At 37.3% G+C, this 27,331-nt stretch overlaps 1 protein-coding gene across 1 annotated transcript in view; it reads right to left on the bottom strand.

Annotated features, from left to right (window-relative positions):
- The window catches only part of ZMAT4 (zinc finger matrin-type 4), a 346,538-nt gene that overhangs the window by 38,834 nt on the left and 280,373 nt on the right, over nucleotides 1–27,331 (bottom strand). The window contains exon 6 of the mRNA XM_059681097.1: nucleotides 8,116–8,212. Coding sequence (XP_059537080.1) covers nucleotides 8,116–8,212 — 97 coding nt within the window. The remainder of the gene's footprint in view (nucleotides 1–8,115; nucleotides 8,213–27,331) is intronic.

The raw sequence follows: 27,331 nt of genomic DNA, 5'->3' as shown, positions 1-27,331 counted from the left end.
TAGATGTCATCAGTAATTCTAGAAATAATATGACAGAATGAAGGTGCTTCCCATTTAGTTCTTTCCAAGCCTGCCAAAGGTCTAATTTATTCACATACTGTAATTATAATGTATCCCTAGGTATGGCATATATAGAAAAAGCATGCAAGTGAGACTTTGGAAAAAAAATAGAGCTGTTAGAATTGCCTGTGCATTAGTGCTATATATAGAGAGAGATATAGGTTTGTTTTGTTGTTGTTTTTTTCTGTCTTCTCTGGAATTCTTCTCCCTAAAGGCCACTGTCTCTTTCATTTGAGAAGTTGGACTCTGTTTCATCAGAGGCCTTCCACCAAAAGGGAGGGCTCTTGACAATAGTAGACTAGAATGTTCTATTAAAAACAGGGCTAAAAAAAAAAACAGCCTTTGATCCACAGGCCTTGCCACATTCTCGTTTCTGTGCTGCTATAGGTACTCTATTTACAGTGTCTAAGAGTGCCCTGGGCTGGAAAGATTTGATGACACTCCATGGTCTCTGCTGTCTAGAAGAGCTATTTTGCACAGCTAGAATCATTAAATGAGACAAGCAAAGCAGTCTCTTTGGATTCTAGATTTTGCGCTTTATTTCAAACCTTTCCAAGCAGCTTACAAATGATTATCAACTAAAAAGAAACAACCTGACATTCTTTGGGAAAGGACAGCTCTGTTTTCAATACTATCTTATGTCCTGCTCATCTCAAAACTTTACTGAACTTTTATACTTTTCAGAAAAGAAAACTTTCTCATGAAAAAAATATAGAACAGTATCACAATCCCAAACCCTTTGGTTATGAAAATTTTTCTTTAGTGTCAGTAAACCACATTGAATATTCCACAAAGAACATCTATATTTTTAGCCTTTGAAGTACATTCATTGATTCATTGTTGGTTATTTTGTTTGTTTCTTGGAGTTTTACATAACTTTTATTTATCCTAAGCACAGAGGTTCTTAATGGTTGGCATATCTCACAAAACTATCTCAATTTTTACTGTGTACCCCTCAGATAACTACTATTCTGAATGAAGGAACAGAATCCCACGATATTTAAAGCAAATATATTCCAGCTCTGAAAATTAGTCTAAACATCCATTCAATCACTTCACAAATAAATGAACATAATGGGAAACTGCATAATATAAAGGCTTTGTCTAGAGGATTCACCGAGTTGAAGAGAAAATCTGCAGAAAAAGCAATGGATACTATTTAAGGCTTCCTATCAAAGGAAAAAAGCAAATTTAGAAATTGCTGCTAAGTTCTGATCAGTCGGATTTATTCTCTTAAACACTTGTGTGTCATTCTCAACCAACTGAAGCATCAAAGTAAGTAATGACAACTTTTATATCCTTTATTCTAGGTAATATACTGTCCTAAGGCTTGATTTAAGTACATTACATGGGACTTGGTCATTAGTCTATGGGTTGTACTCATCTGCCTTTAAATTTCATTTTAATCATTTGTACTAATTGACAGACTAGCTCCCCTGGAAACACTGAAGAATCTACTAATAGGCAATTGCTTTAGAAGTCAGTGTGATCATTTGCATTTCTAAACCTTTAATCTCATTAGCTACTTAATATTTCTCTTTAACAATGGCGCAAAATTTGACTGCCACTTTCCTGTTTATGACATTTGCCAAAAAAAAGAAAAAATTGTCATTGCTACCAGTAAAGAGCACATACTAGATATGGCATCACTTTCAAAGCATTTTAATGTGTTCCTGTACTCCACTCAGACAGAAGTTCCACCCCATGCATATCAGTGGTGGCACCATTACCATCATCACCATCACCATCGCCATCATTGTCATGGGATAGGCATGATAAGAAGTTGCCTAAAGGGATAATTGTGGAATAAGTCAAGTAGGTTTTACAAAGTAATACTTTCTTCAGGCTGCCCTTTAAAAAGACCATAAATTGCATAGCTTAAAACAATAGAAATGTACCAGCCTGTGTGGCTCAGTTGAGTATTGTTCCATGCACCAAGAGGATTCCCAGTCAGGTCACATGCCCAGGTTGCAGGTTCGATCCCCAGTGGGGGGCATGCAAAAGGCAGCCGATCAATGTTTCTCTCTCTCCATCTCCCTTCCTCCCTCTCTAAAATCAATATAAAAACATTTTTAAAAACCAGAAATTTATCCTCACAATTCTAGAGAACAGAAATCTGAAATCAAGGTGTCAGCAGGGCACATCCTCAAAAAGCTTCAGAGGAAAATCAATCATTGCCTCTTCCAGACCCTGCTGGTTCCTGGTGTTCTTGGTTTGTGGAAACATAGCTCCAATCTCTACCTATGTCTTCACATGGCCGTAATCTCTTGGTGTCCCATTCTCCTTTTCCTTTCTCTCATAAAGACACCAGGCATTGGATTTAGGGCCCACAATAAATCCAGAATAATTCCATCTTGATATTCTTAACTACTTATATCTCCAAGTAGTTCTGGGTGGACATAATTTTGGGGACATATTACTAATTCTAATAAAATGGTGAAACCTAATTGGGGAGCTAATTTAAGAAGAATGTTAAGACTGAATTCAGGATGAGAAGGAAAGAGTTCTAGGATCATGAGAAAGGCATAGAAAGTGGATACACTTTGCTCTGTTCTTGTCATCACTATTCACTTGTCTATAAGGGACCTGAGACTTAAAGAAGGTTTGTCAGTGCCCAAGATCGCTCAGTGGCAAAGCTATGCCAGAATAAAATCTACTGACTTAAAAGTCAGTACTCTTTGCACTATATGTTTTAATAATATTTACTCATCTCAACACTTTTACTGGAAATTATTAGTAAAACTATATATATACGATATTGAACATTGCTGACACCTTATTAGTTATGTTGGTTTAATTCGTCAGATTAGGATAGTTAGGAACCATTTCTCTGGCTGACTTCCATTTCCAGCCCTAATAGGGTAATTGGTATAATGCAAACCTTTAGCCTGAGAATGAAATAAAAGCTGGATAAAGTTTAAAGAAAACATTTTAAAAGCTATGAAGAGTTGGTATAGCTGATGTTGGTATACTTTAAGGAAAGTATTGCTAGTAAGAAAGAAGGCCATTTCATGGTGACAAAAAGTGCCAATTTAACAGGAATACCTAAAAACATATTATATTTATAAGCATCTAATAATATACCTTTAATATATATTTTAAATAGAATTAAGAGGTCGCTTAGGCAAATCCATATTTATAGTTAGAATTTTTTAACTGCCTCTGTTTCTCATGAATATCATACACAGATTAAAAAAAAATAAGGGCATAGGAAATTAGAGCAATATTGAGAAACTTAATGTAATTGATATATAGAGCCATTTACCTAATTATTGAAAAAGACACTTTAAAAAAATGAATCTAGGATATTACCAAAATTGACCATATGCTGGGAGCACAGAGCAAGCCTACACAAATTTCAAAGGATTGAATTCATTTACAGTGTGTCCTCTGACCATAGTAGAATTGGCACAAAAATATAAATATGAAAATATCCCAAATATTCTAAGTTAACCATGAGTAAAAGAGAAATCACAGTAAAAATAAAGAAAGAGAGAAAGAAAGATGAAAATATCACATATTACAACGTCTGGGATATAAAAAAAAGATGATTTGCAGAAGATAGCAAAAGCAATTTGTAGTGGCACACTGAGAGCCTTAAATGCATATATTAGAAAAACAGAAACACTGAAAAATTAATAACCTATACTTTGAAGTTAACAAGCTGGGGGAGGGGGGAAATGCAAATTAAATCCAAAAGGAGTAGGATGAAGATAATTTTACAATGGTAGAAAATAACTGTACATAGAGAAAATCACCAAACCCAACACTCATTCAACAAAAGCAAATAAATACTGAAATATTTCTAACAAAAATTATCAATAGACAAGAAAAGGAAGGGGCACAAATAAATAATGTCAAGAATGAAAACATCTTCCAGACAAAAATAAAATTAGATATATCATGAACAACTATATATCAAGGCACTTTAAATTTTAGATAAATGGGCAAACTCATTGAAAAACAACATATTCAAACTGATCCAATAATAGATAGAAAATATGAACAGTGCTCCATTAAAGAAATTAAAATTCTAGTAAAGATACTCCCATATGATTAACTCCAGATGGCTACACCCGTTAGTTCTTCCTAATACTTAAGAAATAATAGCATTTACCACAAACTCAATCAGGGATCAGGAATAGAGAGAAGACCTCTCAACTTGTTTAATGTTGTCAGCATATCTTTTGATACTAAACTGGACAAGAATGTTACAAAAAAATTATGGAATGATGTAGCTCATAAACATGGACACACACACACACACACACACACACACACACACTCCAAATTAGGTATGAGGGCAGATGAAGTAAGCATGTGGGACAAAGCTATTACAATTATTTTCTTCATATTTCCCTCATTTCACTCTTCAGAGGGAGAGCAACCTTGTGCTGAGGTAGAAAAAAAAAATGTGTTTATTGGAAAGAAGATTGCACAGTAGGAGAAGTACCCTTCTGAAGTCACATATAATTATTAAATCCCACCAGGGAAGTACTAAAAATTTATCATAGTACCCTCTATTGGCAGTCTTTCATCCCATGCCTGTGTGGTAACTAAGTGAAATGGAAGAAGCAGAAGCATGAGTCACACTGCAAGATTCAGTCCGGATCTGCCATTTGTTCGCAAGGTGATGTTAGGTAAGTTGCTTTGTCTCTCTGAGCCTTAGTGTTCTCATATAAAACAATGGATCAATAGTATTTACCTCAAAGTAGTTAAGTGGATTAAATGAGATAATAGGTGTGAAAATGGCTGGCACAGATTCTGGCAAGTAAAGTTTTATATGTGCACATAGACAGAAATTTTTCCAAAGCTGGAGATACTGTCTGCATTAGTTATTTACATGATTCATGCCACTCAAAATCACTGTCTAGCTTTCTACAGTACAAATATATAATAAACTAGAGGCCCTGTGCACAAAAATTTGTGCACTCGGGGGTGTCCCTCAGCTCAGCCTATGCCCTCTTGCAGTCTGGGACCCCTCGGAGGATGTCCACCTGCTGGCTTTGGCCCGTTCCCTGGGGGATCAGGCCCAAGCTGGCAGTCAGACATCCCTCTGGCAGCCCAGCAGCCCTCAGGGGTTGTCCACTTACCAGCAGGGAGCAGACCTAAGCTGCAGTCGGACATCCTTAGTGCTGCTGAGGAGGTGGGAGAGGCTCCCGCCACCACTGCTGTGCTGGCAGTTGGCAGCTGGCAGCTGGCAGCCTGGCTTGTGGCTGAGCAGAGCTCCCCCTGTGGGAGTGCACTGACCACCAGGGGACAGTTCCTGCATTGAGCATCTGCCCACTGGTGGTCAGTGTGTGTCATAGTGACCAGTCATTCCCAGTCATTCTGCTGTTTGGGTCTGTTGGGGTCCAGCTCCAGCAGGTCCAGGGGTTCCCAAAGGTGTGGATGATGTAGGCAAAGAAGGAATAACTCGGAGGCAGTGCTCAGATGATCAGCATAGCAAGGTTCTTCTTTTATTCTCCTATTACATCTGTATTTATACCAGTTGATTTTAATCCTATCCATTCTATACCAAAGGTTAGGGCATTTGTTATCTCCATTCCAAGGTCACTACTCTATTGTTCTGTTAAACTACAAGGAAGTAACTGAAGGAGATTATCCTAAGTAAAGATTATGTAGCTTAAGCGTGATTGTTCGTAGTTAAAGTGATTAATTACCCACCTGACACTTAGTTAAGGGGTGTTACGGATTTATTCCCTTCCTTAGTCCTGTTAATCCCTAACTCCAGGGAAAAAATCCCCACCTGGGGAAACAACCTTTCTCAGAGAGGTAACCTTGGTTAAAACACATAGCACTAAGAAGGGGAGCAAACATATTAAGAACAGTATGCCATATACCCCAGGTCCCTTGAAACATATGCTGTGCAGATGTTCCTTCCCTGCAGCGACTGTGTCAAGCAGCAAGGATGGACCAGCTTCCCACATAGGTCAATTTGCATATTACCCTTTTATTATATAGGATTATATGACTACAGGCCCGGTGCATGAAATTTGTGCATGGGGCCGGGGGTCCCTCAGCATGTCCTACACCCTCTCCAATCCAAGACCCTTTGGGGGATGTCTGACTGCTGGTTTAGGCCCAATCCCTCATCCCTTTCACAATCCTGGACCACTGGCTCCTAACTGCTTGCCTGCTTGCCTGATCACCCCTAACTGCTCCCCTGCTGGACTGATCACCCCTAACTGCTCCCTTGCCAGCCTGATCACCCCTAACTGATCCCCTGCCTGCCTGATCACCCCTAACTGCCTCTGCCTTGGCCCCCGCAGCCTAGACCCAGGCTTCCCTCCTCTGGCCAGCCGCAGGCACCTGGGACCATGGGGGGCTTTGCCCTGTCCCAGCTTTGTCAGGAGGACATCCAGAAGGTCATCTGGAAGACGTCCAGTCTAATTAGCGTATTACCCTTTTATTAGTATAGATAATATGTTAATATTATCTATATTAAGTGCAATAAATACATGACTCTAAAAGATTACCATTTATTGTTGCAGCTACTTGCAATATCCTGGTCTGTAGATTCGATGCATGTTAATTAGAATGCATATGGTGCCTCTTACGAAGTTGGAGAGATTAATAGACTATTTGGAGGAGGAGGGGACAGCAGTGTCCAATAATCAATACAAGCACTCTAGGTACTCTATAACAAATCAGAGAGAATTTTTTTTTTTTTGCAGAATTCCCTTGATAAAAGTACTCTGGGGTGGATCAGAGTGAAGTGAGTCATGAAAGTGGCTTTGACTCATGAGCCAGCACAACATGGATGAAGAGACTGAGAGTCAGTAACCAAATCTAGGCTTCCATTTCCTCACCTGCATCAGACCCCCTGTAACCTATGTCTTTAAAATATCCTTGCAAAGAAATGTCCTTGCCTGGAATGTACTTCCTCATAGGCCTGCATGAAAAATGTTACTTGTACTTTAAAATCACACATTCATTCCATCAAAAATGTTTATGAACCCCTTAATAGGCATGAAGTGCTGTGCTAGGCACCAGGGTTCTGACGGTGAGCAGCATCAGACCATGACCTCAACCTTATCTGTCAAACTCTGCACCAACACCCCTATAAGCTTGCCCTAGTTGTTCTCTCCCTAATACTCGAAGCTCTAGGTGTCTACGTGGTATTAGAGACAAATCTGTGTGTTTACATGGCTATCCCCCTCCCCCGCCCCCCGGCTGGCAGGCAGCTCCACAAGAGGCAGGCCTGGGTCAATTCATCTTTTATTTCCCAGTGCACACCTCAGAGTCTGACACATAGTGGAGCTCAATAACTGTGTGTTAAATACATCATTTATTATTTATGAAGCCTTGGTACAGTCAAATCTGTTAAATGAGTCTGCTGATAAATAGGAGAGAAATGAAAACAATTACACTCAGGAAAATTATAAACTTTTGAGATATTCCTTGTGTATTTTTTTCTATTTTGTTAGATTTTATTAGCAGTCTTAGCAGCTACTTAAAAAATGCCTGCAAAGCTAACATCATTCACCTTTAAAGAGATGCAAAGTATAAATATAGGTGAAATTATGCCTGATTAGCCTTTTTAGGTTTAAAATCATGAGAATTTCTTTTAAAATAATGAACTAAGCTTCCACTTAATTGGAAATACTTATGTATGTGAATGATTTAATATATAATAAGATTTGTTAAGTTTCTATACTAATTAACAACATTCATCTAGAAATGGAAAGTGGTAGAAGACATTCGTGGAATTTCACATAACACCAAAGTCTGGCACATCCTTCAAATAGAGATAACATTGTTTATTTAAAAACCCTTAGAATAGATATACACGTTTCCTGAAGTTTATAAAACATGTGCTGAACTGTCCTTGAAAATGAAAGAAGAAAGCCTGTCATTATTTGTGCCCCCAAAGGAGAAGAAGCCATTCTTCAAATAATGCTAAGCAGACTTGGGAGGCTTCTGCAGCAACACTATCAAGGGAACTTTGGAGATAAAGAGATGCACTTTAAATGCAGAAATAATTAAAATGGTTATCCTTTAACCGTCATCTAAAAACCACAAACAAAAGCACTGGAGAGTGAAAGTACCTACTTGGTCTGATGTTTAGATCCTTTCAGGTGGGCGTGATACTGTTCTATTGAGTTTAGAGAGACACTGCAGATGGTACATCTGTAATTGCGCCTCAGACCTGTGGACAACAGACAGACCGCATTAGCTGCACCCTTGTCTTCAACCACCTGAATGAATTCTAGAATCTCCCAAAGTCAGGGACAGAATGTCTTAGTAGTTATCTGGTCCATCCCACCAACAACATTTTGATCCCTCCTTCCAGAGCCCAGTCAACACGTGTCTTAGCAGACGTATAACTGTGAATATGTTAGAAGGTGCCTGCTCCATTTATGGGTGGCTGACATTATGAAAACATATTTTTGATATAAAATGGTTCTGGAAATTTTGTAACTTAAGCAAAGAAGCAGTGTAGTCTTTCTCAAGGCAGATAGAGATGGTAAGCTGTCTTATCTGCATGAAACTTGAGACTCCAGAGAATACCTGTCTCAATTCCTCCTCCACAACTACTCCAATGGCAGAGTCAGAAAACAACTTGCATATCATTCACTTGGGTTCTTCTTTCAGGATCATGTTATAAAATGTAAATACTCAGAGGGATCATATATTAATCTATTTCACAAGAAAGCTTACTTCCCACTAGAGAGTTTAAAAGGATGTTATCTATTTATTTATTTATTCATTTAATTAGTTCATTAATAGAGGATCAACTTTGGACCAGGCACTGGGGATTCTAAGATGAATAAGATGCTCTCTGTTTCCAAAGAGGTTATTAAAAACCTCATTCCTTTGTAATATTGACTCATCTAGAGTCAACATGTTAGAAAGCAGCTTCAACAAAATAACTTTAAACATTTGCCACAGCTCAGAGACCCACAATTGAACACATTCCTTCTGATGGTGTGTCCCAGCAGAGCAGAGAGAAAAGGAAACTCAGAGTTAAGATCTGAAACTGCAGATATAAATCCCAGCTCCAATCATTTCTGGTTGAATGATTTAGAGCAGTGGTTCTCAACCTTGGCCGCACATTAGAATCACCTGGAAATCTTTTTAAAATCCTGATTTCTGGGCCTCATCTTATGGAAATTCTGTTTCTTTGTTATGGGGTGGGGCCACAACATTAGTAACAAAGAAACAGAATTTCCGGAGGATGGGACGCAGAAATCAGGATTTTAAAAAGATTCCCAGGTGATTCTAATGTGCAGCCAAGGTTGAGAACCACTGATCTAGAGGAAGTCACATAATTTCTTCCTAGCCTCAGTTTCCTTCAACTGCAAGATGAAGACAAGAGCATCCACATCACAAGGTTGTTATAGGAATTAAGTGAATAATATATATTAAAATTCTTAGTAAGAGTTGTTTTTACTAATTTTGCTCCAAAATTCAATGTCTTACCATTGTAAAAACCAGACTATAAAGCAACTATAACAATTTTTTTCTGATGAATGCATAGTATTTTCTAAGAGACAAAATTCTTAATAGAAAAATAATGCATATTGTTAGCCCTAGCTGGTTTGGCTCAGTGGCTAGAGCATTGGCCTGTAGACTGAAGGGTCCTGGGTTCGATTATGGTCAAGGGCACACATTGTTAGAAGAATTTTACGACCTGATATCTGGGTGCAATTATACAAATTATTTGACTTCTCTATACTTCTGTTTTCTTATATGATTGTAGGAGGACTGAGGAAAAACATGTGTGAAAGAATGACTGACACATAACAAATGATCAATATAAATTAGCTATTATTATGATTTCAAAGAGGTGTTAAAATGGAATTATATCTGTCCCAATGTCCAGATGAAGCCCTAAGTTGAAGTCCTAAGACATAGATACTAACTACATCCACATTACTAAAGTGAATATGAGGGCCACAATTCAGGGCATCCAGAGGAAGTGATCAAGAACCAGTTTCCAGCCCCAAGCTCATCATTCGCCACCAGTCTAAAAGAGAGATAGAAAGAAATAGGTAGAGAGTTTCTAAAAGGGAGCTATACAGTACTGTAAGTTTTACTTCTCCTCCATGTGAGCTATGGGAAGAGTTCTCTCTCACCTGAAACCTGTGGGAAATAAATAGCTAATAACAATGGAATCAAAACCACAGATCTCTGAGACCTTTTTGGGAAGTAATCTAAGGGACTCAAAACTTTCCAGATACAGACTGATGATTCAGAGATGAAATAGACAGCTGTTGACTCTCTATTCCCTTAGGCTTAAACAATGACTCCCAAACTTCTGAGTGTGGATACAGCCTCCAGTTATGGTGCTAAAATGTATATTCTCAGACACAACTTCTGGAGATTCCGATTCTATAAGTTTTGGATATGGCCTGGGAATATACAAGAAGTTTCAGACTAGTAACTCCAACCCTCAACATACACACATGCTTTAATAAGTACTGCCCCATAGATTCATATGCCTTTTGGTAACCTGAATTTGTCAGAACAATAGAAGGTCTTAAAATGTTATTCTATAAAAAAGAGCTGCGCTTATATCACTTTTGAATTTCACAGGTGTGCATTATTGAGAAAGTTGCCATAGTCCCCAAACCCAGAGGCTGTAAGTTATCACAACCAGCATGCATATGAGTTGTTTAAATCCTTATCTCCCCTTTTATGCATGGAATCAGAATATGAAACCCAGCTTCAGGCCTTTCTCACTCCACAGTTCTCCATCAATCCTCTCAGAATAAATGGTAACTACTTTTTATACAGGTCCCCTTCAGACTACAGACTAATCAAAGGTCTCATCATAACAAATGGAGGTTCAGTTTGGCAGCAGGCATAAAAATTTATTTTTAAAAATAGGCACTTTTAAGATCACCAACAAATCTAAAAAAATATTCTGATCTCTTACTTCTCACTAAAGGTTTCATGCTCTGCAGCCAAACAGAGGCGTGGGCAGGGAATATTTGGCACTTTATTGCAATGCAAACTACAGGGAGTATAAACTAGAAAGGCTGTGCGTATAAACAAGAACAAAGGCAGCAAAGGAGCAGAGGAGTCCTCCCCCACACATGACACAGTGTCCTTGGTGGGAACTTAGGGCTTTATTAATGCTCAGTTGAAAGCCAGATACTTTGGAATTATACAGCTCTTTCTTCCTCAGAGAATCAGAGAGTCTTATTAAACAAAAATGCTAACTTTCCTATTAAATTCATTTTTAGTGCAATACCATCTTAAGAGTATCCATAAAACCTCTGCAGACCTAAAGGTTATTTCTGCAGGATTGCCAATATGTGTTAGGAAATATAGTCCCTGCCTGCAAAGAACTGACAGTCCAGTTGGAGAGAGAATATATGAATACACATGTCAACAGTGTTAGGTAGATCCTAAGAAGCATCACAGTCTGGATGAGTAGAGTGTTACAGGAACTAGGGGAGAAAATTGTTTCTAACTCAGAGAGTGTGAAAAAGCTTCCTGAAGATGCATCGCTCTTGTATTTATATTCCCGAGTACAGTATGTAGAACAGAGGGTCCTGGAGGGTTCAGCAGTATGTGACTACTCTAGCAAAGTTAGACTTTAGATGTCCTTGCAACTTTAGATGCATCCATTCTACATTAGAGAAACATCATTATGACTTTATTATGATGCCAGTTATTTTGCTGAATGCCAAGAATGTAGGAGAGAATAAAACAGGCAGAATAAAATTATTTATGGAGCTAGTCAGGTAGGAACACAGGAAAGAAGTAATGAAAGAAAAACATAATTAAAGATTGTGAAAGTGTCACACAGACTGTAAGCAGGATAATGAGAAAGAACCAGAGAAGAAGGGTGATTTTTTGGTAGCATGGTCAAGAGTTCTCTGGGAAGTATGATATGAAACCAAGGGAATGAGAATTAAGCTGTGATTGAAGAACTAGTTCAAGAGTTGTCCAGGAAGAGTAAACAGAAAACATAGAGAGGTGGGAGTGGAAATCGGCCTGGACTGTTCAAGGAACATAATGTGGTGAAAGAAAGAAACTAAACTACACTACACTACACTACACTACACTACACTACACTACACTACACTACACTACACTAAACTGTTAAGTCAGAATTCTATATCCAGCAAAAAATATCCTTCAAAATTGAAAGTGGAATAAGAATATTTTCAATGAAAACTAAGAGAACAGCTTTCCAGCAGACCCACATCACAGAAAGGCTTCTAAAGTCCTTTAGATGGGAGGCAAAAAAACACAAGATTTAAACTCCTATCTGCAGGGAAAGATGAAGAACACCATAAATGATCAATATGTAGATATCTATATTTGTATTCTTCTAAATTTATTTGAAGAAAGTGAACAATTTAAACTGTAACATTATATTGTGAATACATGACAATAATAACATAAGAATGAATAGGATTAGGACAACACTACTGAATGATCATTATCTTTTGCATAAAATGGTAAATGTAACTCTAAATAGACAGTGGTCATTTAAGGATGCATACTCCAATCCACTAGAAACAAATACAAAAACATAAAGCTATGGAGCCTATAGAGAAAGTAAAATAGGGTGGTAAAATTATTTGGTTAACCCAGAAGAAAGCAAGAAAAGAGCTCTAGACCCAGAGGCTATCACTGGAGAATTCTATCAAACATTAAAGGATTGCAGACTATCTACTTATAAAAATTCTTTCAGTGAAGAGAGGAGAAAAGTGCAATATTAAATAGAATAATACTTGTTTTTGAGCCAGCATAACACTAACAAAAATAATTTACAGACTCTAAAAGTAAATAAAATTGTAGACCAATATTTTTCATAACCATGACATAAAAATCCTTTAAAATTTATCAAATCATCCCTAGCTGGTTTGGCTCAGTGGATACAGTGGCGGCCCGTGGACTAATGGATCTTGGGTTTGATTCTGGGTTATTGGCTCTATCCCCAGTAGGGGGTGTGCAGGAGGCAGCAGATCAATGATTCTCTCCCATCATTGATGTTGATATCTCTCTCTCTCTCTCTCTCTCTCTCTCTCTCTCTCTCTCTCTCCCCCTCTCCCTTCCTCTCTAAAATCAATAAAAATATTTTTTTAAAAAATAGCAAATTAGAAACACAAGATAGATACCGATATGCATGTATATATGTATATATACATTCATACATTCATTACGATATATGCATATATACATACATATAAAATAATCAAGTTTATTTAATTATTTTAAAAGGGAAGATTGGTTTAACACTTAAAAATAAAATTATATAATTCACTATATTAACTGAGAAAATAATATAATCTTAATAGCTGCAGAAAAGATAATTTGACAGATTTCAACATCATTCATGATCAAAATCCTCAGCATACTAGAAAAGAACTTTCTTACTTTAATAAAGAGCACCCATGAAAAACCTACAGCTAATGTTATATTAAATGATAAAATAGTGAACAGTTTCTTAAGATAAGCAAAAAGCTAAGAATGTCACTCTTATTGGTTCTATTTATAGCACTGGATTCTAGGCAGTGCAATAAGAAAAGAAAAAGAAAAGGATGTTTTCAGATTGGAAATAAAGAAGTAAAATTATTTGTATTTTTAGAAGATATGATTGCTTATCTAGAAGATCCTAAGGGACCCATAAAATAGCCACTAAAATAAATGAATTTAGTGAAGGCACAATACACGAGGCCAATAGGAAAAAAATCAATTTTATTTTTAAAATAGCTACAAACAACTGGAAAAATTTTAAAAAATGTAAATCCAGCATATTAAAATATTATAAAATACCTAAAAATAAATTTAATAAAAATTGTACAAGACTGAAAACCAGAAAACATTGTTGAGAGAAATGAAGAAAAATCTAAATAATATATATATATATATATATCACATTTATGAGCTAAAATAATCACTATTGTTAAGATAAGAGCTGTCGTATAGATTCAATGCAAACTCAATAAAAATTTCAACAGGCTATTTGTAGAAATATGCAAGTGAATTGTTAGATTTATGTGGAAAATGAAGTAACTAGGATGGCCAAAACAATTTTGAAAAAGAAAATAGCCCTGACCGGTTTGGCTCAGTGGATGGAGCGTCAGCCTGCGGACTGAATGGTCCCAGGTTCGAGTCTGGTCAAGGGCATGTACCTTGGTTGCGGGCACATCCCCAGTGCGGGGCATGCAGGAGGCAGCTGATCGATGTTTCTCTCTCATCAATGTTTCTAACCCTCTATCCCCCTCCCTTCCTCTCTGTAAAAAAATCAATAAAATATATTTTAAAAAAAGAAAAGAAAAAGAAAATAGTTTTGGTACTCATACTTGAGCACTTTTAACATTTGCTATAAAAATTGATATAATCATAAAAGGATTACTTACATTAGCAAAGGGATGGAAAATATTCCATCAATGGAACAGAATTGAGAGTCCAGAACTAGACCTACAAATAAGGGTCAATTGGCAATACAGCTCGGTATGTTTAATTGTACCCTATAATGACTTGATATACATATATTGTGAAATGACTACCACAAGAAGTTTAGTTAGCATCCATTATCTCATATAGATACAAAAAGAAAACAGGAAAAATGCTTTTTTCTTGTATGAGACATTACAGGATCCACTACTCTCTTAGCAACTTTCAAATATACATCCATGTTAACTCGACTTACCATGTTGCGTATTACACCCCCAGTATTTATTTATCACATAACTGAAGGTTTCTACCTTTTGACCACCTTCATTGATTTAAAACAAAGGTGTAAGACAATTCAAAGGTAGGGGGACTTTTTCAACAAATAGTGCTGGAATGACTACATAAATGTGTGAAACTAAAGGACTTACATCAACTTCTACCTCATAACACACTTTTAAAATTCAGATTTATTATATATTTAAATGTAAAGGATAAAACTATAAAGCTTCTAGAAAAATACAGGTGAACATTTTATGAATTTGGGGTAGAGAGATTTCTTAGGAAACAAAACACATTGACATAAAAAATGATAAATTGGATTTTATACAAATTAAAAGCCTCTGCTCATTAAGAAAACACCATTAAGAAGACAAAAATAAAAATAAAAAGGTGAAGGGATTAAAACAAAAAGAGAAGAAAACAAAAAGTTAAGTCACACCCTAGGAAAAAATATTTGCAATACATATATTTTATACAGGTCTTGTGTCCAGAAATCAATAAAAAAATGACAAACAACCCAATTTTTCCAAAGGACAAAATACTTGATCAGATATGTCATAAAAGAACATACCAAAAAATGATCAATAAGCACAGGAAAAGGTGCTCAACATCATTTGTCACTCACCAGGGAAATAAAAATTAAAAGAGCAAATTAGTCTCACCTTCTACAACTACTACTTTCAAATAAAACAAAAATGCCAAATGTAAATCACTAAGTGGGAAATCTGGAATTCTCACATTCCTCAGAAGACTGTAAAATGGTAAAACTACTTGGGAGAACTATCAATTTCTCATAGAGTCAAACGTATTTTATCCTATGACTCAGAAATTCTACTCCTAGACATTTACTTGAGGAATGAAAACTCAAAACAATCTACATGTTCACCAATACAAGAATTGAAAAGCAAATTATGATGTATTTGTACAATGGAATAAAATATGGAAATTTAAAAATCTACTGAGTTATGCAACTACAAAATGATTCTCAAAAACATAAATTGTAGGCAAAAAATTCAGATACAAAAATCCCATACTGTGTGACTTTATTCATATAAAGTTCAAGATCAGCAAAGCTAAGCTATCCTGTAATAACAGAACTTCAGAACAGTCAAATTCTAGGGGTGGAGACTAACTGGAAGGGAACATAGACAATTTTCCAGAGTGATGTATCTATTCTATATCTTGATTGGGATGATAGTTACAGGGTATATTTATTGATCAAAATTTATCAGATTATATAATTTCACATTTTTTTTAAGTTAGATGGATCTGAGTCTACACTGAAATCTCAAGAAAATAGACTTGAATTTGTTTTATCCTCATTTAGTCCCAACACATTCTATTGTAAATTACTAAAGAGTAAACTTCATATTCATATTTATGCTTTGATAACCTTGCAACACAAAGAAGTATTTACATATGGTTTGTATAATAACGCTGACTAAAGCCGAAATCATTTTGAAAGATGATTAATAATATAAAAGTAAAAACGAGAGATATTTGGTTTTGAATTATTTCTTTCTCTTCCACTTTCTAAACATTCATTAATCAACATGTCTTGTGAATGAATTGGTTCTCTTCCAGTATAAAAAAATAAGCTAATACTTATATATGCCATGTATCAGCACTGTTGTGCTTACTTTATCCATTTACTTATTAACTCTTCACAATATCCTGTGAGTGGACACTATCATTATCCTGATTTAACAGGTGAGGAAACTGAGGTATAGAGACTTACTTAAAATCACAGAGCTATTCTAAACCCATGCATTCTGCTCAGGAGCCTATGCTCTAACCACTTATTCATACTGCTTCCTCTGACAGGTGACTAGGAATAGTCACGGAAATAAGAAAGCCTCCTTAGAGCTCATCTAAATTTCAGGCCTCAGCCCAGGTGATTGTGATTCAGTAAATCTAAAATAGAATCTAGAAATTTTCATTTTCTAAAGCTCCCCAAGGTACAAGTTTTGGATAAACCATTAGTCTAGTCCAAAACCCCACAGGGAATACAAATTTTTTCCCCAATCAGAATAATTTGCATTTGCTTATATTGGGTGGCTATTATTTTATAAAATGATTGAACTCTGTCCACTGGCCCAAGTTCTGCTTTTTTGCACAAGTTTATTCCCATCTCTTCAAATACATCAAATACTTGAAGAAAGCTATCCCACGCCCTGAGGCTCTGTTTACCAGGCTGAAAGTCCACTGGCATTTGGACAGTGTTGTACATTATAATATAGGCTCAAGTTCCCTGTGTTATCTCTATTATACATTCTAGATGGGATTTTCTATTTGTTGATGACATTCTTAAACTACAGCCCTCAGACTGAAGGCCAAGTCACTAGTGAAGTTCCATGAGCAGGAAGTAGAACAGAACTGTCACAACTCTTGTGCACCATTAATTCTATCAATACCATTAAATCTGTGTGTGTGTGTGTGTGTGTGTGTGTGTGTGTGTGTGTGTGTGTAAGCGCGCACGTGTGGGCATGTGTGTGCCTGGCAACCCTGACCCACGTAATCTACTCTCATATTGAACCTGCTATCAGTAAATTCTAAGTCTTTTCTACACAAGTTTCTGCTAAGCCAAATCTTCATTTATTCATTTTGATTGGTTGGTAGTGGCTGCCAGGGTGCTATGAAAACACTCTGAGCCCTCACTCCAGAATATAACGATTGCTATATTCTGTCTGTTAGCCAAGTTTGTCATTGGTGAGGGGTGGAGTGCCAGTGGCATGCTTTTCATGTCTCTGTCATTCCAGTTATAGCATGCCAACATTAACCATAGAAAAGTCAGGGTAAACCAGGGAGTCATCAACATATAGGTGGTAGTTAAAGTCATAGGGATGGTTAGATCATCTACAGAACTGGTTGTAGATAAAGAGAAGAGAGTGTGGAGGAGAGTGGAGGAGCAGTTCATACTCCATGATATCAGAGCATTGCTGATCTGCTATCTCCCCTTGATGCCTCTGGTAGGAGCCAGGCCCATGGGCATCTCCAGCTCCCACTGGATCTCCACCTTCAGTGTTGCTGAAACCCGGGGCAGATGTGGGTGCGGGAACCTGGTGCCACACCCCAGCCTATCCTGCAGGTCACCCTGAGGCTGGAGCACTAAGACACAGACACAGTCTCCAGTTTGTCCTCAGGGGTTTCATCCAGTGTGAAGTCCCAGTCACTGGAGGCATCTGTCCGCAGCTAGAAAGGCAGGCTTTGGACTCAAGCCAGGTGCTACAATGGTGGGAAGGCATCCTGTGGAGTGGAAGTCCAGCAGGCTCTGAGCATGACCCATGTACAGTTGAGCTCAGTGCTGAGTGGGCTGGAGACCTGAGTTCTTACAGCCCACAAGAGGCGCAAGTCCCACTCATATTGGTGTCCAGATGGAGTCCTTATCCAGGTGTTCAGACTTGTGGTTTGAGGCATCCTGGGCATTCCTGTTACACCCCATTACCTCAGTCTTGACATAGCATTTGACATAACTGTCATGGCTGACAGTGACTCCATATTGACTTGTCCAAGGTGTTAAAAAAGTTCGCTCTCCTCTCCCTCTAGACAATATTCATTATGGTGGTTGTGCTTCTTCTGATCAAACACTAACTGATAGAGGTGGTATTGAGGAAGCTGAGAGAAGAAAGCTTTTCTAGAAGTATGAAGAAATCATTATCACATTTAATCCTCAAAACTGTCTTATGAATAGTATTATCCCATTTCACAGATGAGAAAACTATGATTCAAAGACATTAAAGTCATAGAACTAGTAAGTGGAAAAGCCAGATTTGAATCTACTTATTTCTGATTTCAAAGCAAGTAACTTTAATAACTACACTAGGGCTCTTAAAATAAGAAAAAATGGGAGTAAAGAAAGGAAAGTAAAAGAATCATGTTTCCAAAAAAAACACCTTAATTTGAAACTAATATGTAAAACAGATAAGCATAGCTGCTCTACTTTAAATGGGGATGAGTTGGGGGTCTCAAACTCCAGTCAGTTTCACATCAAACTCTAATCATAGCATTTAGGGCAACCAAAGTAAGGGACCTTGGGCTCTGTGGATAGAGTTTGGAAGCCACTGCTTTTTGTCATGTTACTCATTATGAGGATAATAACGAGGCAGGTTGGTATGTTCCATCTTAGATTGTACTGTAGAATATCTTTTCCCTGTAAGTTTAAACTAAGACAACTTCACTAAGGTCAAGGTTTGCTGCAGTCCCAGTTAGAGGAGAGCCTGTATTACTCCATATTACAGCCATCACAGTGCACAGGATGTTTAAATGCTAGACCTTCTGAGCTCATCCTCTGCTTTCAGGCATAGACCACATGTACCAAACAGTCAATTAAACAAAGAACATGCATTTTCTAAGACAATCCTTCCTCTATTCAAATAGTATAAATGCAAAGCCTTGAAAATGACGTCAGAAAGTGAATGGCTTTGCATCTTCAAAAGCTATTTCCAAACAAAACCTGGAGCTATGAAATAAATTTATTCTTAGTAATTAAAAGACAATTTTAGCCATGTTGGATGTCTGACCCAACAAAGGACTGGAAAATTGTTACCCTACTGTGAAGATTCAGAAGGGACAGAGTAGCTCATGCTAAATATTTAAAGAGCTGTTTCATTGGGAGAAGGTTTAGATGTGTTTTATATGGCAGAGAATAGATGATACATTTTCACTATTTGAGCAAATCAGCCCCCATACAATCTTGAATTTGTCCTTAGAGGTTATCACTATGAATATGATTTCTTTTTTAAAATATATTTTATTGATTTTTTACAGAGAGGAAGGGAGAGGCAGAAGGATAGAGAGTTAGAAACATAGATGAGAGAGAAACATCGATTCAGCTGCCTCCTGCACACTCCCTACTGGGGATGTGCCTATAACCAAGGTATTTGCCCTTGACCAGAATCGAAACTGGGACCCTTCAGTCCACAGGCTGATGCTCTATCCACTGAGCCAAACTGGTCAGGGCTGAATATGATTTCTATTAGCAAACTGCAAATAACCCACAGTATTGAACTGGTTTTTGTTTTGGCTTTTGTGATTTGAACTGAATGCTAAAAAAATAAATAAATAAACATTCTCTGAAGCAATTTCTTATTTGAATTGGACTCAAGTGGTTTTCAACCACATAGTAAACAACAACGTGTGGGCAAAATAGCTTCTTCCTGTCCTGGATGCTGATGTCATACAAATGAAAATTCATGGAACATGAAATGTGCTTTTTCCTGTGGGTCCCATGGCAGTGCCATAGATCTCAGTGGATTTAGGCAACTGACAACATAGCAGAGCATTTTTGTTTTGTTTTGTTTTAATGTAAAATGTTTTCATAAAATTTGTGCTTTTTCACAACACAATTTTTCATTCCAGATTGTTTTCAGCACAGAGTAGAGTGTACTTCAGCCTGATTATGACATCAAGTTAAACAGTGGGTTAAATTAACGCTCAAATAGTTGCTTGTTACTACTCCCTAGGGTTGGTAGAAAGCACAGTGCAGAATAGAATAGAGGCGTTTCCCTCTCCCCCGCCCCCCTCTGCCCTGCAGTGGTGTCTCTTTCAAGCCATATCTCATTTTTTTCTCAAGGGCTAGGGATCATAGGCTGCTATGATTTCCCTACAGAATTGTCAGTAATCATGATAGGTCCATAGCTGTCAAAAAATTGTAGTATTGGCTTTTTAGCTACATTAGCTGAGGACACAGTAATTGTCAGCTCTGTTAGAAGCCCAAATACATCTTTAGCAAACTTGCTTTGGAGCTGTACCAGCTGCCTGGTCAGTCAAAGGACCCCAGAAAGGAAAAGAATAATTGGTGCTACTTTTCAAGAGACCTCATCCAAGGAGGATTTAAAGTTGAAATATGAACAGCAATAAAGTCATCATTGTCAATATCTCCTTTTAATCACTTTATACATGAGATTGTATCCTTTCCCTCTTCTTTTCTCTCTGTCATTCACACACAAGCAGGCCATTAGATGCGTGACCATAATCTTTGGTATCCTTCTGGTTCTTTTGTTAATCCCCTTTTGCTGGTTTGTAGACATCTAGCTCATACCCCCAGGTCTTTATACTGCTTTCACCAGGCAGCCCACCATACTCTGGTAAGTCATGGCTGTCTGCTGCTTCCCTGAAGCATTGGCCTTTTAATAGGGAGGTTTGATGTTAACAGCTTTCAACACTAGAAGGAAACAACTTTAAAGGTGGGATTTTAGGTTTGACCACATGGGTTGGAGCGAGCTTTATGAAGACAGTGGCCTTCCAATTACCAGTACCCCATGGTTTTCTGTGCTGCCTCTCCCTGGCCAGCACAGAAACCCTGACACAGACACCCTGACTTCTGGAGCCCCAGTGTAACTTGCATAAAAGTGACCTTTCTCTGGGACACAAGGCAGGAGACCTCCCTATTTACCATCATCATAGCAGTCTTACCTATTTATAAAAATATGCCTGATCTTGTGTGATTTACAACATGAGAGACAATAGCAGAATTCATAAGTTACAGATAAGAGAAATTGCTGATTTTAGAAAAAAAATTATACAAAATCTAGACAATGACTGTGACTCAATAATTATAAAATATATTGGGGACTGAAAATATGGGAAACAGAAGACATGAAAGAATGAAGTACTGATCATTTTCAGAAGGAGGAACTTGAATCTTTTCTTCTTTCAATCTGTTCTTATTATTAACCCTTGGGTGTCTTCATTTCTAATCTGTAAAATGGAGATAATAATTGTATCTATTTCAAAGGGGACTATGGGGGGATAAGGACACAGATGTAATACCTTAATCAATAAAGAAAAAAAAGAGTTTATATGAAAATTAAAAGAGTTAATATAAGTCAGTGATTCTAAAACATGCAATACCTGATTGTTTAGTCAGGGGCATGAACGTCTTTTCCTTTAGATGGTCATATAAAAAAATGACAACAGCCAACACAATAATAGCCATCTGGTATGAATGAATCAAAATTACACTTTTTTTCTTTTTTTTGTCAGGTTGGCAAACAAATCTAATATGCTTTTTGGTGTGCCGCAGAATTTCAGTAATTAGTTTATATGTGCCATGAGATGAAAAAGGTTGAAAATTGCTGACATAGGTGAACAACTTCGAAAAGAACCAAAACAGCTCAATAAATGCAAACTACGATTTTTATTTTTAATCACAGTTACTCTTTGCTTTGGATAAAAATAAATACCGAACTCCTGAGTGGGAGATTTTATAATTTAATATTCTAGAAAAAGTTCTCTTTTTTAGCATCCTGAGGCATATTCAAATATTCCTGGCAAATTGCCTCCTCCACAGATGCTATTTGTACACATCTTTCTTGACAGGTCCAATGCTTCTTTCTATAACCAATCATCTTATATATTTGCTTGTCATAGAGTTAAATTGAAAATTATCTCTATTCTTTATTTTTTTTAAGTTTTTGAAAACATGGAAGATGTGACATTTCGTGAACTGCTTCTTAGAAAGCAGTTGATACAGTAAATTTCAATATATTTTCCCTACTTTGTTTTTAAATTGGGTGATTGAGGTTATTGAATAGGTAATTAGCTAAGTTCATAAATTAGATAAAAAGAAAAATGCAGAAGAGTACATTAGAAGTCATGTAATTGTATCTTTAAAAACTTTTGGTTAATCCTCATCTAAAATATTAATGGATATTTCCCATTAATTTTTAGAGAGTGGAAGGGAGGGGGAGAGACAGAGAAACATCAATGTGTCCCCTGGGGATTGAGCCTGCAACCAAGGTATATGCCCTTGACCAGAATCAAACCTAGGACCCTTTAGTCTGCGGGCCAGCATTCTACCCACTGAGCCAAACTGGCTAGGGCAATCTCTTTTTTTTTGATACTTCTTTATTGTTGAAAGTATTACATATGTCCACCTTTCCCCCATTGACACTCTCCAGCATGCCCCTATCCCCCACCCCAATATTTTTTTTTAAGAAGCATACTCAAGGACCATCAGAAATGTGTGTGTTTTTTTCTTTTTTTTCCCCTAAGTAACCTCTGTTGTCAATACCATTTGTTTTCTAGGGTCCTTACAATTACTGAGCACCTCTGTTGCTACCACCCTTGTCTAAACTCTCATAATTTTCCATCTGAGTGATTGCAATTTGTCTCTACACCTGTCTCCCTGCTTCTGCTCTTATTCCCCTGCTTTAGACAATTCTCAGCACAGCAGTCAGTGATTCTGTTAACACTGCAGTCCAACAGCTTCCCATTACACTCTGATTGAAAGCCAAAGGCATCACAGTGGCCTTGAACTGTCACACTGGCTGGTCCTTTCCCTTTGCCTCAACTCTCTCTACTTCTCGCCCCCCCCCCCCCAGCTCCCACCGCCCCCCCCCCTTGCACACTCCTGCCTGAGGGTCTTGTCCAGCTATTCCCTCTGCTCATCTGCTCATCCTCAGTTCTGTGCATGGCTTGCCTTCAGCTCACTCACATCTTCATTCAAATGCCACCTTCTCTGTGAGGCCTTTCTTGACTGCTCTACTTACTCCACTCTCTATCTCTTTTTCTCTCATCTTTCCTCATCGCATTAACAGATAACATAGTATAGATTTTACTTTTAAAAACAATTTTCTAAAATGATGAATTAAAATCTAACATTCAAAAAGGCATATTTTTTTTTCTTTCTTTCTGTTAAGCTCAAAGGAGTGACTGGCACATAGAATTACTCAGTAAATATTTAAGAGGATAAATGAAGGAACAAATGCAATGAACAATTAAAAGATAATACAGGTAAGCTGAACGCTAAAGGAATATTTAATCTTTAGAGAAATATCCATATGGCTTTTCTTTTTGGTTACCCGAATGGAAAAGCTCATTGAACTATTATTTGAATTTCATGATTATTTAAAATTAAAACTAATATTTGTTGATGGGACAGAGGAAGTTTCAGGAGTAAGTATAGTGCCTCTCTTCCTCCACCAAGATTCTAATGTGCCATTCCAAAAGGAAGTATGTGAAGAGACAAAGAGTATGTGTATTTTTAAAACTCCCTGAGTTTATGGTATAATATTAAACCATAGGTTGGGGGAAAAGAATGCACACAATTCAGGGTTTTTTTTTTAATTATGCCAATTTTTATAATGCTTATGTTGAACATGAAAGTAATGCACAATGTATATTTGTAAAATATATAGTGAATTTATTTTGAAATTCTGTGTGAACATATATAGGAAAATAAATAAAAGATTAGGCCAGCAATCCAGTGAGAGAAAATCCCAACAGCTACAAAAGACACTGATGTTCCAACTGATGGTTTCTAGGCATAACTATCACCAGGCATGTGAATTGTTACAGGATTTTTCCTGCTCAACCAATACAAATGACTGATCTCAGTCAACAGTTTCAATCTGGTGCTGGAAAATAGTAAATTCAATAATATAAGTAGAGAATCAAATCAATCAAAAGTTTTAAATTTGGGATTTTCTGAACTCTTACAAATGTCTGACATTGACCTCTATCCTGAAATATTTCTAAAATACATTCTTATGGTACCAGATTCACCCATTGCAATTTCTTTCATCTTCTCCCACTTTTATTCCCAGTGCACTTTAATTTTCTAACATTCTGGCCTCATATATTACTTGATTATAGCCCTAGAGAACAGGGAATGTCTAATTCATTTATATATTTCCAATATAAAGCTGGCACATAGTAGGTATTCAGTTTAGGTTAATCAGCAGGACTCTGTCCAATACACACACACAAATATGTACCTACACAACATGTACAATACACATATTTACACATACACACCTATATGTATAGATGTAAATGTTTTCTACACTGTCTTTCTGAAAGTGAAATTGAAAAAAAAAATCATCAAATAAGAGCCTCCGTAGTATAAGGGGTCTTCTCTATTAAAAGAGCTAAGATTGTATTCCCTTCGGTAAGAATATTGTCTTATGGAAATGTCAGCTTTCTTTGAAGCTAATAATTGGTATATACAAAGAGCTGTGTAAGTATGTGTCTGTGTGGTCCGCTAAGTGTGGCCTCCTCTCAGATGTCTCTGCCAGGAGGCAGGTGGGAGAGTGGGTTGAAGATGTCTGAAAGGAATATGTATAAGGAAGGTAATTGTTTGAACATGTGCTGTATAAGGGGAAGGTGTGGAGGGAGATGGGGTCCCTATCACTTAGTCCAGTGGTTCTCAACCTTCTGGACCTTTAAATACAGTTCCTCATGTTGTGACCCAAGCATAAAATTATTTCTGTTGCTACTTCATTAACTGTAATGTTGCTACTGTTATGAATCGTAATGTAAATATCTGATATGCAGGATGGTCTTAGGCGACCCCTGTGAAAGGGTCATTCAAACGCCAAAGGGGTCGCGACCCACAGGTTGGGAACCGCTGACCTAGTCTGACAACTGAGCCTTTAGTTCCCAGCATCAGTCCCTTCTTGTAGCTTTCCTCACAATGCTCAGTGCCCAAGCTATCCTCTGGGTTCCTTAGACAGTGATTGCCTCTATTAGGCATGCAGAGTTCTTCGCTTGGTCCTGAACTATTCAAACTAGTACAATTTGATTTTTCCTATGTTTGCATCTCTTCATTTAAACTAAAATCTTCTTTAAAATAACAATGGCATCTTAAGGCAGTCATCCTTTGATCTACTCCAACCCCTGCAAAGATTCCTGCTCATAGAGCTGCTCACTAAACAGCTGTCTAATTAAACATGCCTGTATATGTATGGGGGATGCAGGTTAGGCTCTTATCATAGGCCAATCAGGCCTATTATCAGCCCTTTGAAGTTGGTCAAACCATGCATATTGGTAAAATAGCAGTCAGATTTTTCCCCTCTGGATTCTTCTTAATTTTCTTCTTGCCTACCCTCACTTTCTGGATTCCTTGACAGATAATCGATTCAAGACCCTCTGGTCATGCCCTAGCCAGTTTGGCTCAGTGGACGGAGTGTCAGCCTGCAGACTCAAGGGTCCCAGGTTTGATTCCCGTCAAAGGCATGTACCTTGGTTGCGGGCACATATCCAGTAGGGAGTGTGCAGGAGGCAGCTGATCGATGTTTCTCTCTCATCAATGTTTCTAACTCTCTATCCTTCTCCCTTCTTCACTGTAAGAAATCAATAAAATATACATATTTTCACCCCTCCAAAAATGCTTTATAGCTTTGGACCTTGGCTTCCCTCAAGTTTCAAGCCCTTTCAGTTCACCCAGCTACCTTTCAAGAGGCACTCCATGTTCCTGCCAAGCCAACAGTCTCAATTCAGAGGGGATGCCGGTCACAGAATTTGCTCTGTCATTGACCAGATCTAGGCCCGTGTCCCTTTATTCTATCCTGACATAGACACCCAGTTCCAAGGTAAGGCAGCACCTCTAAACTTTATTATTAAACTCAATTTTAACAGAGTCCAATTGGTGAACTCTATGTAGTTTGTTTAAAGAATGAAAACAAATAAATGTACCTTCCAATAATGCCAATCCTTGAAAACAAATGGAACTACAAAGAATCCGCCAATAAATCCCCACTGATGATTGAATCTAGTGTTTGGAAAGCTTCAATATGCCCAAGAAACTGAGATATTATCCACAGAAGCAAACAAGAATACATTTAAAGAATACCAAAAATATTTGTAACATGCTCAATGAATGCCTGGGTATATACTTATATTTTATCTTAGAACAAACAGGCAAACCTTTATAAGCACCTCATACCTTATGTAGACACTATTACAAAGCAAAAATGGGTTGTGTGAGGCAGCTATACAGGGCCAAAATTCATTCCACAAGAGGATATCCAAAGAAAATCGCACAAAAATAGCCTAATCAAGTGGATGATCCACCAAATCACATACATTATTTTTGTTACATCTGTCTAGAAAGCTTGATTGCCAGTTGAAGCACTTAAGGCAAAATGAGTCGCCTGCCTCATTTGGTTGAAAGCAGGAACAATTTCTTTCATAAATAGCATGAATATAATTTAATTCTGTTATATTTTCTGCTTGAGAAAAATGCCTGGATTTCACACAGAAATAAGAATTTGATGTTTATATATTTGCCATGTTTTCCTTGAAACTGTAAATAAGAAAAAAGATGATGCCTCAAAAATGCCTCATGCATTTTTGCATATTTGGGTCCTTGATTCAAATTTTCAGACTCTATAAGCAGCAAAAAGGAGTGATTAGAAGTGTGCAATCAAGAAAGCACTAAACTACACTAAAACTTTCTCCTTTACTCAAACTGAATAACCAGATTTGCCCTTTTGCATTATTTGGCTGGTCTTAACTCATGTGTGTTATGGCTGTTACAGAGATTTCTCTTTATTACTTCATAAAAAATATACAATTATCATTTTCAAAATGATCCAAGGTGGCATCTGCCCTTCCTTTGAGTTCTGAGAACAGTGGTCTATGCTTAATTGAAAAGTTCCTTCTGCAAATGCAGAAGTTGTGCAATCTTTTGCTACAGAGAGTCACTTAAAAGTAGCTTTAATGGACCGTGTAATAGCTTATTTGGCTGTGCTCTTTTATTTTAGCATAATAGCATAAATATTCCATTCAAATGTTGAAAAATTATTCAAAGCAAAAATACAGGCCCAGCATGTCAGCTACAGCATTATTTGGGTTGTGGTCCATTTAAAACTACATCGATGTGTCAACATTAATTGTGTGT

This window comes from Myotis daubentonii, chromosome 2, assembly GCF_963259705.1.
Source record: "Myotis daubentonii chromosome 2, mMyoDau2.1, whole genome shotgun sequence".
Classification (NCBI taxonomy): Eukaryota; Metazoa; Chordata; class Mammalia; order Chiroptera; family Vespertilionidae; genus Myotis; species Myotis daubentonii.
The sequence above is the reverse complement of the archived record's forward strand: the minus strand, read 5'-3'. Positions and strand labels throughout refer to the sequence as shown.